This window comes from Sceloporus undulatus, chromosome 7, assembly GCF_019175285.1.
Source record: "Sceloporus undulatus isolate JIND9_A2432 ecotype Alabama chromosome 7, SceUnd_v1.1, whole genome shotgun sequence".
NCBI lineage: Eukaryota > Metazoa > Chordata > Lepidosauria > Squamata > Phrynosomatidae > Sceloporus > Sceloporus undulatus.
The window spans coordinates 3,292,121-3,303,734 of record NC_056528.1 but is presented as its reverse complement, the minus strand read 5'-3'; the positions used below and the strand labels follow the sequence as shown (position 1 = coordinate 3,303,734).

At 44.1% G+C, this 11,614-nt stretch overlaps 1 protein-coding gene across 2 annotated transcripts in view; it reads left to right on the top strand.

The window, feature by feature from the left end:
- The first annotated feature begins 3,415 nt into the window (after positions 1-3,415).
- CA6 (carbonic anhydrase 6) overlaps positions 3,416-11,614 on the top strand; it is a 13,283-nt gene continuing 5,084 nt past the window's right edge. The window contains exons 1-5 of one of the 2 annotated variants that reach the window (XM_042477892.1): positions 3,416-3,567; positions 3,755-3,846; positions 6,750-6,929; positions 10,425-10,573; positions 11,263-11,358. In XM_042477892.1, coding sequence (XP_042333826.1) covers positions 3,768-3,846; positions 6,750-6,929; positions 10,425-10,573; positions 11,263-11,358 — 504 coding nt within the window. In that variant the 5' untranslated portion in view covers positions 3,416-3,567; positions 3,755-3,767. Of the gene's footprint in view, positions 3,623-3,754; positions 3,847-6,749; positions 6,930-10,424; positions 10,574-11,262; positions 11,359-11,614 lie in introns of both variants that reach the window. The other variant, XM_042477893.1, reaches the window with a different exon arrangement.

The window sequence follows — 11,614 nt, the reverse complement described above, 5'->3', positions numbered from 1 at the left end:
CAGTTAATTGCTATTTATTACTTTAGTCGCCCCACTTTAAAGACGATATTCAATGCTTAATTCAATTCTTAACTTGCTCCGCTGGATGCGACTGCATTTCCCCTCCCAACAGCAACTATCTTCAAATGTTTTTATTTATGTGTACATGTGTGTGTGTGTGTGTGTGTGTGTGTGTATAATTTGGGATGAAACCCACTTGGGGAGCACTTTGACCTGCAAAGACATGCAATAGAAATATGAGCATTGAATATCATGTGTATCTCACATAAGTTCCCGCATGGCAGGGGCTGGACTGGATGGCCCTTGTGGTCTCCTCCAACTCTATGATTCTATTATTATTATTATTATTATTATTATTATTATTATTGGTTCCCATTTCTGAGATAACTAAGTAGCATGGTTTTCCGGTAGGAAGCAGGATTCATGACCTATGGGATCAGATGCTTTGCTTTTTAAAAACAACAGGATTCTTTCTCATGACGGTGGCGCAGTGAGAAGAGAGCATTGCTATTAGCATTGGCATCTGTTTGGACAAGAGGAGGCCTGCTTTATTAGCCTTCGAAAGAGCAGTAGCTATTTAGGTTGGGAAAGTGTACTTTAAAGGAGCTAGCTGGCCTTTTTGCATTTAATAATAATAATAATAATAATAATAATAATAATAATGGATGGCATTCTGTATTACACCTAAAGATTCATAATCTAGAGTTAATGGGTCCATAACTGCAGTATTCCATATCGAGTAAGACTGATTGTTGGACTACAATTCAGGGTTCAAATCCCAATTGAAGCATATAACTCACTGGCAAGTCACACTGTCTCATCCTCAGAGGATGGCAATGGCAAACCCCCTCTGAAGAAACTTGCCTATTATTATTATTATTATTATTATTATTATTATTATTATTATCTTATATCTCGCCTTTCTCCCATGAACATGTTATGATAGGGTTGCCTTAGGGTCGCCATAAGATGGAAACGACTTGAAGGCACACAGCAACAGCAAAGCTGTTTGAGACATCCAGGAGCTGCTGTGTTGTTGGCCATTTGGCAAATCCAATACATCACTGGCTTCTTCATCAGGCAAGGCAATACACACACACACACACACACACACACACATCCCTCCATATTTGCGGCTTTGATTATTCACGGATTTGATTTATATGTTCTCTCTAGGAATATCTAGGTCCTCCAGTGCAACTCTATGGTAATCTTTAACTCAAAGTTTCACTGAAAGACCTAGAGATTCCTAGAGAGAAGATTCTACTAGGCCTTTGTAGCTCCTCCAGTGCTACTCTATGGTCAGTGTCTGTCGGACCGTACGTTGACCACAGAGTTGCACCGGAGGACCCAGAGATTCCTAGAGAGGTGTCCTCTCAGGTCAAAACATGGTGTTTTTGCTGTTTGTGGCTTTTCCATATTCACGGGGGTCTTGTGCCCCTAACCGTAGCAAATATGGAAGGACAAGTGTAATCCGTTAGATGTGGAAGCAGCAGAAGTAGTTTAAGAATAAGACTTCACTGCCTCTTATGATGTCACAAACAGAAATGCACATAGACCATAGAGAATGTTCACGCCGATCGGGAAGAGATAACAGAATGAGGCGGACAAGACACATGGATTTCTGTGGCCGACACTGTTTCCGCCTTGCACACAACAGTCTGGTGAGCTAAACTATGTCTATAGAGTCCTAGGACCTCATCGCATGACAAACAAATACCAAGATGCAGCAGGAAAGAAGCAGCTGTCTCCTTGCCTCTCTGCATGCCATTGAACACTTCTCTGGATCGCTGAATTTTGCCATGCTAATTCAAAATATGCATAGGCCAGGAATGGTCTAAGTCCATTTAAACTCAGCCTGGTGAAGCTCCAAGGCTTATGTGCTTAAGAGCTTTCCTTTCTCATGGGCCCAGTCTGGTGTAAAATCAAGCCTGGTAAGAGATTTAGGGCCCGAACAGACAGGCCAAAATAAAGCTGCTTCGGGTCACTTTGGAGGTATGCTGTTTAAATGATGTATGCGTCTTAAGAGGCCAGAAGCTGTGCTCCAGTCTTTAGGATTGGAGCGCAGCTTTGGCACAAATTCCAGCCTCTTAGGACGCATGCGTCATTTAAACAGCATACCTCCAAAGTGACCCGAAGCAGCTTTATTTTGGCCTGTCTGTTCAGGCCCTAAGTTACAGTGGCCATGTATGAGGAATCCCCTACCCAACAAAAGTGGCATTGGGTTTGGCTGCTGGATATTACACAACGCCTCGATGTACAACGCAGCTGAAAAAGTCAGAGGCGTAGAGCCAAGTGGGGAGTGCTTATCCAGCACCAGGGAATCTAGATTGTTTCCAGGGGAAAAAAGGTGTTGTTTTTAATCCACTCGCCCCATATTCCCATCCACAGCTTGTGGTTACTGAAAAGAGGCCCAGGGTTGTTTGTTTGCCTGTTTGTTGTGCTGATCTTTAAAAATGCAGAATTAATTAAAAGTGCTTTGCTTCATTTTCTGCTGGGCATTATCCAACAAAAAGTCAGGTGCCATGGCTAGGGAGCAGAAGCCCATAAAGTCACTATTTCTCTCTGATCCGCCTACGAATGTCAGGGTTTTGCATGTGGTTTTTGGACTGGAACTTTCCAAAGTCCAGTCTAAGTATGGGGAGTCTCTGGCCCATGGCAACCATGGAGATCTCCCATCCACCTACAGATCAGATATATGAGGAGATGTAAAGGTATTTAAACTTTAAATACTTACTATAGAAGTGCAGTTTGCAGGTAAGAAAGCTATACTAAGACCTATTTGTCCAATAGGCCATGCCTCCACAGTCCTCTCTCTGACCATGTTGGTCATGCTGGCTCTGGGATTTGGGAAGCCTGTAGTTCCAAGAGAACATCCCATAGCTCTGCCTCTAAATAATAATAATAATAATAATAATAATAATAATAATAATAATAATAATAATAATTCTTACCCACCTCTTCACATGGATTGAGGCGAGGAACAAACCCACTGTTTGGGTGCATGCCCCATATGGACAGGCGCACACCATGATGGCTGCCAAGGTGCGCAGTAGGGTTGCTGGGCATGTAAATGCTCAGCCCCCGTGCAACACTAGTTTGGGCCCAGACCAGTCCAACACAAAGTGCCTAGTCTTGGCTGGCTGGAGTCAATGTCCTCCAGAGGACCAGATCTGAAGGCAAAAACCCAGTTAGGGGAATGGGAGAGACCAAGTAGCCCAACAGCCAATGGTCCCGAATTAAGAGTCCATTGCTGCCCTCCACCATTTGGCTCCGGAGGCAATGGCCTCATTCTGCCCAATGGTAGGACTGGTCCTACTCAGCAAAAGGATCGCAGCTGGTGATTTTGGACCATAGCTCTGGCGCATTGCCTTTAGAGAAGCATTAACAATTCATGCTTCCAGGATGCCTCCATGCGGCGAAGGTCAGTCCACGTCAGCTCTCCAGAGAGAGAAAAGCCAGCAATGAAAAAAGATACATAGCCTCCGTACCGTTGACCTTGCAGCCTCTTCCTGGCTGGGCTTTGCATTTCGCCCGTCCATTAAAATGCCCACTGGCTTCTCCCAGGTAGAGAGCATTAGAGTTTCTCATCTGGAGTTAGAAAACAACAAGACCGCAGCAGGTCGGTCTTTGTTATTATTGTTTTGGCCGGGAAGGGGAATTGGAGGGCTGGATTTAGAGTAAATTGGTATTTACTCTTTCCCGGACTGAGAGAAGAAAACAAGACGATTCCCCGACTCGGGTTTGATTTCAGAGACCGGAGCGCCATGAGGACTAGCAGCTGGGTGCTCCATCTGCTCCTTCTGCAACTGGGATCTTCTCATGTCATAGAATGGACCTACAAAGGTAAGGAATGGACAGGGATTGACAGATATGGGGAGATGGGAATACTATTTCTTGCTTTCAAATACTCTTCTCTTGTTAACAACCCTGCAAAGTAGCCGATGGAGTTAAGCAGACAGGCTTAGACTTAATGTGAAAGAAAAAGAACAAGGCAAAAAATCTGGGAGAACAAAAACTTTGAGAGAGGTTTTATTTCGTGTTTAACTTTAGTGTATTTTAGCCATTGGGTAGCAAAATAATCTAAAGATTTATCTTGGAAGCTAAACCAAGTCAGTCCTGGAAGGAGAAGTCAGAGACATAGCCATGTTAATCTGGAATATCAGTATACAAAGGGATCTTGTGGCACTTTTGAGACTAACTGAAAGAAGCTGGAGCATAAGCTTTCGTAGACCTGGTCTATTCTGTAAGATCCAAGGCAGTATCTGCACTGCAGAAATAATCCAGTTTTGCACCACTTGAACTGTAATGGCTCAACGTTATGGAATCCTGGGAATTGTAATTGGTTTTTCGGACTATGTGGCCATGTTCTAGAAGAGTTTATTCCAGACGTCTCACCGGCATCTGTGGCTTGTGAGACATGTAGCCTTCTCTGTTAGAGAGCTCTGGTGCCACAATAAACTATGGATGCCGGCTGTGAAAGCCTTCGACTTCCCAATACTATTCCTTTTACTTCTAGGGATCTCCAGGTCCTCTAGTGCAACTCTATGGTCAACATCTGCCAGAGGTTGACCATAGAATCAGGCTTGGGGTGCTACGGATACCTAGAGAAGTGTTTTCACTAGGAACTTGTAGGTTCTCCATCACAACTCTATGGTCAGCTTCTGGCAGAGTTGTGCTGGAAGACCTAAAGATTCCTAGAGATCAAACCATCAAAGCCACAAAAGTCAAAGCCGCAAACGTGGCGGGCCAATTGCAGTCACATCTATTATTTCTATGGAGGTGGTGTGGTTAAGAGGGATTAAAGGAGAGGAGGAACCACTGTGCCTGACTCCATGCAGTCTGAATTCATCTGGATGGAGACACACAAGATAATTTCAAGGTGGGTATTTTGGTGGAAGGCCTGCCATCCTTAATTGTACCCCAGCAGACACAACAATAATCATCGACAGAGCAAAACAAGAGTTACTTATGTTGATCTGCCTACATTTGCCTGGAGACGTAGGTGTAGCTACCAGAGTGCAGCAAAATGTGGTCATTGCTCCCCATAAGTAGTCTGTTGTTGTTGTTGTTGTTGTTGTTGTTGTTGTTGTTTCTGACTTATGGTGACCTACAGAGTTTTATTTAGTCTTGTGGTACTTTGAGATGTCCTACAGGCTAATCAATAAATATTGATTGATTGATTGATTGATTGATTGACTTACGGTGACTCTACGATGAACCTATCACAGGGTTTTCTTGGCAAGCTTTTCCGGAGGGGTACATAGACAGATCTTGTAAGCACCTTTGAGACTCACTGAAAGAAAGAAGTCAGCAGCATGAGCATCCAAAAGCATCCAAGGAAGCGCACTGAAGTCTAGGAAAGCTCATGCTGCCAACTGCTTTCTTTCAGTGAGTCCCAAAGGTGCTACAAGATCTCTCTACAGACTGATTCCAGAAAATAACATGGCTATATCTTTTCCAGAGAGGGTTCGCCATGGCTATCCTCTGAGGCTGAGAGAGCGTGACTTGCCCAAAGTCAAGCCGGTTGCTCTTCTTTGACATCACTGGGCTTGGCTGAGCGGCTGAAACGATATATATATGGATAATAAACCTCCATGACATCTCTGCAGGTCTGGTCAGGTCAGGAAGGCTTGGCACTAACAACCATTTATTGGAAGCATTGTAGGGTTGTTCTATAAATGTTCCATCCTCTTTCCATTCCTTAGTGCCCAAAGCATTAAAACCCTGCACCAGCCTTTCTCTTACTCTCTCTCTATTTATTAATTTAGTACTTTAGGGCCAGGTAGAGATCCCAAGGTTGCCTCCGAAGCCTCTCTCTCTCTCTCTGTGCTTGGTTTGCAATCGATACAGAAATCTCTTCTCATTCCTCCCACCTTTGCCAGTTCCCAGCACCATTAGCAGAGAGAGAGTTATCGACCCAGCGGACAAGTCACCTTTTGCCAACGCAAAGAGCGGTCGAGAAGCTGGGGAGCAAAAGAGTCATGTTAGCTTTTTTGCAAAGAAAAAATAGTTTCTGCAAAAAACAGCAAATAAGAATCCTTCCATACACTTCCAAATCTTCTCAAAACACTAGGATCACCGTATCGCAAGGCTTGGGCCTGAGTCTAGTTTGCATGGATCACAGAATTTAGATAAGGACTGACCTAACATGTTCTCCTGGATTCAGTGTGTTTGTTCTTATTGCGGAGAGCTAGCATGGAGTAGTAGTTTGAGTGCTGGATTATGTCTCTAGAGACCAGGGTTCGAATCCCTACTTGGCCACAAAACCCATTGGGAAAGTCACACACTCTCAGCCTCAGGGGAAAGCAAATCTTGCCAACAAAACCCCTTTAGGGTCACCATAAATTGGGAATGACTTCAAGGCATGACAACTATAAGTAACTATCACTATAATTCTTATAGTGGACCTGCACTAAGATAAAGAAATTTGGGGCTAAAATACATCTACAAATCCAAAGAATATTTAATATACAATACACAATGAGCCCAGAAGTATATTTATTGAACGTAACATCTACTCTTAAAGATGGGGAAAATAATATTGGAGGGTGTTATTGTATTTAAAAACAGCAGCCGGAATAGCAATAGCTAAAAAAGGGGAAAATGAGGAATCTCCGGCTATAGAAGAATGGATAATTAAAATACACGAATTAAGAGAAATAGATAGGCTGACATATTTGAAAAGAAAAGAGGCTAAGACCTGACCATCTTTTCTTTCTTTGTCTCTCTCCTCCATGGGGCCAAAGGGAAACTGGATGAGACTCACTGGGGAAGACACTTTTCCGACTGCCTGGGCCTGCGCCAGTCTCCCATTGACATTCGGAAGAAGGATGTCCTGTACAGTTCGGAGCTGGAGCAACTGGAATTCAATGGCTTTGAAGGGCCTCTGCAAGGCAGCTTCACTATGACCAACAACGGCCATTCAGGTAAATAGCTATTGGGGTCAAGAGACCACCCTCTCCCTTCTTTGCTTTGTACCGTCCCCCAACCCTCCAATAATAATAGTATTTATGACTTCGGCACACAAAAAAACACATGTAAGCTGGGGTTCCTGGACGCTCTGCTTTTATTCTATCCCTGTTTGATAGTAATAGCAAAGCAGTTTCATTTATATATCGCTTCACACTCATTCATTCATTGATCCATCGCTGTCATTGCACCGGTCATGAGGCAAAGAGGGACCAGCCTGTTGTCGTTTTTTTTTTGCCGACGGAGAAGATAGCGGATGTTTATGGCCAAGGCCCTTGGCCGCAGCCGTGCCATCTGCCAGATTAAAATGGGTCTGAGCTAATGACAATGTTAATGGGATCACAGGGGGAAAACCAAAGGCATGCTCAAGAGGACCAGGATGGGAAAGCAGGAAGGATGCAAACTCCAAAAACCATGCACTCATTAGAAAGAAACGCCACTAACTGGCAGAGAGCATGGCGCAGAAGACCTCTGTGCAAAAACCTCTTACATTGCAGCCAGTAACAACAACAACAACAACAACAACCAAGCAGTCTGTCTCAAGTCAAGCATTATGTTTTCCAGCAATGCAATGAACCTTCCAGTATCTTTTTTTACCCTCCTATGGTTGTGCCATGCTGGCATCCCAAACTGGAAAAGTTCCCAAACACCTAGGCTTGGGCATCCCTTCTCTCCTTTTAAAAAATGTATTACAAAAGGTCCTTTCCCCCTTTTTTTAGCCAGATGGCAGATGAATGGCCCAGGATGCTTGGCTTAATGGTTCCTTAATAGGTTAGGAGATGGTCCCCTAATAGCCGGAGATCTCTTAGGATTCTGGTAAGGGGTTTGTAGGAAAGAGTATCCTTCCAGCTGAGAGGACTTTGGTAAGGAGCCACCTTGAGTCTCCAAGTTTCTACAGCATTGAGCCATGGCAGTTAAAATGGGGTCAAACTGGATTATTTCCACAGTGCAGATGCAACCACAGTCCAACACTCAAACCACCATCATAATGGCATAGACTTCATTGAATGTGCCAGCATGGCATGTGCTGATGCCAGAGCAGCCTGGAAAACTGCTTTTAAACAGAGTTGCCAACACTGAACTAGTTTAGGTGAACTAGTCTGGACTGGTGTAAGGCAGCATCCCACGGTCTATTTGTTTATACAGATATAGACAGATATACATGCATATTTACACAAAACACACAGTCAGGACCTTGTGGACTTTGCAAGGCATTCCTCCAAACACTTAATGCAACCTGCCCAACCTGGTGCCATGCTGATGTATTGGACTACAGATCCCACCACGCCTCTTCCAATACATCAGCATGGCACCAGGTCAGGGCAGATTGCATTAAGTGTTGGAGGAATGCTTTGCAAAGTCCACAAGGACTACAGATCCCATCACGCCTCTTCCAACACATCAGCATGGCACTAGGCCAGGGCAGGTTGCATTAGGTGTTTTGAGGAATGCTTTGCAAAGTCCACAAGGACTACAGATCCCATCACGCCTCTTCCAGCAAAGAGGTGGAGAAGCCACAGATTTCCCTATAAGCTCCAGCTTTATTTAGCATCCCAATCCTGGCATGCTTTGGGTTTTCCCATTTTCAAACCTGCTTCGTGCGGCTGTCAAAGTGCACTCCCTCACTCCACACTATATAATTTCTAGCAGCTTCACCGTAACATACTGGAAGAATAAGCTGATCTATATAATATGGGAGCCATGGTTTTTGTCCTCCTATCTTTTTAATGTCTCATGCCAAAAAATGCAAACAGCTCCTACATTCCCTATTGTCTGCGTGTTGCTGACTGTTCTTCCCCGGTTTGGGGGAAATCAGCATAAAATTAGCAGAACGGAATCAAAAAATTGGAACAAAAGAGAGGAAGAAAAAGAAACAGATGACAAAGCGGATCAGGAGAGGTGGTTCATTCAATTAAAAACAACAAGATAGAAGTAAAAGGTAGTAAACACTGTAAATGGGATTCAGCTGAAAACGTAAAACATAAGAATAAACCCCAAACAGGTGCTTAAAAAACATTGCAGGGCTGATGTTATAAATAAACCACTATTGCACACACCAGCATGGTTTGAACATTGGACTAGGATTCAGGAGACCAGGGTTCAAATCTTGGTTTAGCCATGTAAACCCATTTAGTGGCCTTGGACAAGTCACACTCTCTCAGCCTCATTGGACAGCAATGGCAAACTTCTGCATCAATCTTGCCAAGAAGACCCCATGATAAGTTTGCTTCAGGATCGCCATAAGTCAGAAGCAACTTTGAAGGCACACAACTACAAACCACACGCACCAGGATTAAAAGTGTTCCTGAATGTTTGCTCTTGCTGGACAGCTGGAAACCAGGAATCCATGCAAATCTACTGCAAATCACATCTGCAAGCAGATCCTCCACCTTTTCTCCATCACAGCTGGAGGTTCGACCTCCCTGACCCTTTGCAATCCAACAATCCCTGCTTTGCAATTCAATATCCTTTCGGGTTCCCCCCTTTCCCTGCCTCAACCACTTTTCCCCTCTTTGTTTTGTGGACTTCAAAGTGATGGATGGAAAGAGTCAACAAGACACAACTTGGGTTATGAAACAATGGCTCCTTGTGTAATTACACAACGAAATTGCACGAAAATAACAGTGTATTCCTCCAGGCCTGTTTTGGCTTGGCGTGTTTTTGTCGTGTGTGGGTTTTATTCCTGAAAAGTATGACCTGCAAAGAAATATCTGCTCAATAGAGAGCTTTTAGACCTGTTGGGTCTAAAACCAGGAAAGGAATGGGAGATTTTAAGGGACTCCTTGCAAAGGAATGGCACATCCTTGGCACAACTTGGCAGGGTGCTTTCTAGTGACATGGTTTTGCTCCCCCCTATTCTAGCTCTCCAGCTTTTGAAATAATGGCTGCATTTGCAAGTTGCTAATAAAAGAGTAACACGCAGCTGCTATTTGCCTCAAAAGGAAAAGTTATTTCTCTTAGGTCTCTATAAAACCTTCACGCAGTGCAGAGGCATCAGGGTTTGCAATCTCATAGGCTCAGCGCAGGCCTTTTCTTGACCTTTTTGCAAACTCATAGGCTAAACACAGACCTTTTCCAGGTCTTAGTTAAATGCTCACACCACTCCTGCCTCTGCCTGATATCCTATGATTTCACGGAGATGCTATGATGTCCCCGGAAATTGGCAATGCTGATTATTATAAACATGAGTCTGCCCACATTTTACAATCTTTGGAAGAAGCCCTCTTTTCAGTCCCTACAATCTCACAGCGGGGTGGAAAGCAAGGCAGGGCCTTTTTAGTGGTTGGCCCCAGACTCTGGGATTATGTGCTTATTGGTCTTCCTTTAGCAAGGGAAAACCTTTTTAAAAATCCGGACAGTCTTTTTGGGAGCAGCGTGTCTTTCCAAGGAAAGGGCTCTTGCAGTTGCGTTTTCTGCATGGCATGACTTCCTGTCTCCATTCTGCCTTCCAGTTCAGATCAGCCTGCCTTCAGGCATGACCATCACCAAAGGGCTTCCCACCATCTTCACTGCTGTCCAGTTCCATCTTCACTGGGGAGGCATGGACCTCGAGGCCAGCGGCTCTGAACACACCGTGGACGGCATGCGTTACATTGCAGAGGTACGCCACCGGTAGAGGCTCTTCTGCCTTTGGAAGAATCAATGGGGTGGAAGAGAGAGTGGAAGACGAAGGCTTTCATGGCGGGCATCCATAGTTTTTTGTGGGGCTTTTGGGCTATGTGGCCATGTTCTGGAAGAGTTTATTCCTGACGTTTCACCAGCATCTTCAGAAAAACATGGAGGAGGATACAGTACTTACATTATTGACCCATGGATAAGTCAAGTCAGGTTTTTGGGGTCAATTTTTTGACCTAAATTTCTAGACTTATACCAGGTCTGTTCATCTTTGTTCATCTCCAGGGGTTCCCAAACTTTGGTCTTCAAGTGTTTTAGACTACAACTCCCCGAAGCTCCAGCCAAGCTTGGTCAACAGTCAGAAATTCTGGGAACCGAAGTCCAAAACATCTGGAGAAACAAAGTTTGGGAACCACTGATGGAGCCCAATAGTTCCCAAACTCTCCCAGATGTTTTTCACTTCAGCTCCAAGACTATTGGCCAAGTCAACTAAGGCTTTTGGGAGCTGAAATCCAAAACATATAGAGGACTAAAGTTTGGGAATCACTAACCCAAGATTGTTTTGGGAATGAAGGGACGTTTCTTTTGGCGTTTTGAGATGCTGGGACTGCTTCTGCAAAAGAGGGGCCCTACCAGTTTCCCAACATTTAATCCCTCCTTCCTCTTTCTTTACAGCTTCATATCGTCTTTTACAATTCAGACGCTTATTCCAATTTTCATGAAGCAAAAGATAAACCAAATGGATTGGCTGTACTAGCTTTTCTGTATGTGGTAAGTCTCTGCTCTGAACCAGACTGGATCTCTTTGGGGTTGAAACGTTGGACATGACTTGAAGGCACACAACAACAGCAAATGTTGAACATGAGTCGAAGGCAACAACAAGTGAAGTAGACACTAGAGGGCAACCTGCCACTGTTCAGTTATTGTGGCTTCAGTGTGTCCTTAGATTTAATCGTCTTAAATGCAATTTTCTATCTATGTCTGTTAATCAGGCATTTTATTCAGAGACCCGGCTTAATAAAAAAAT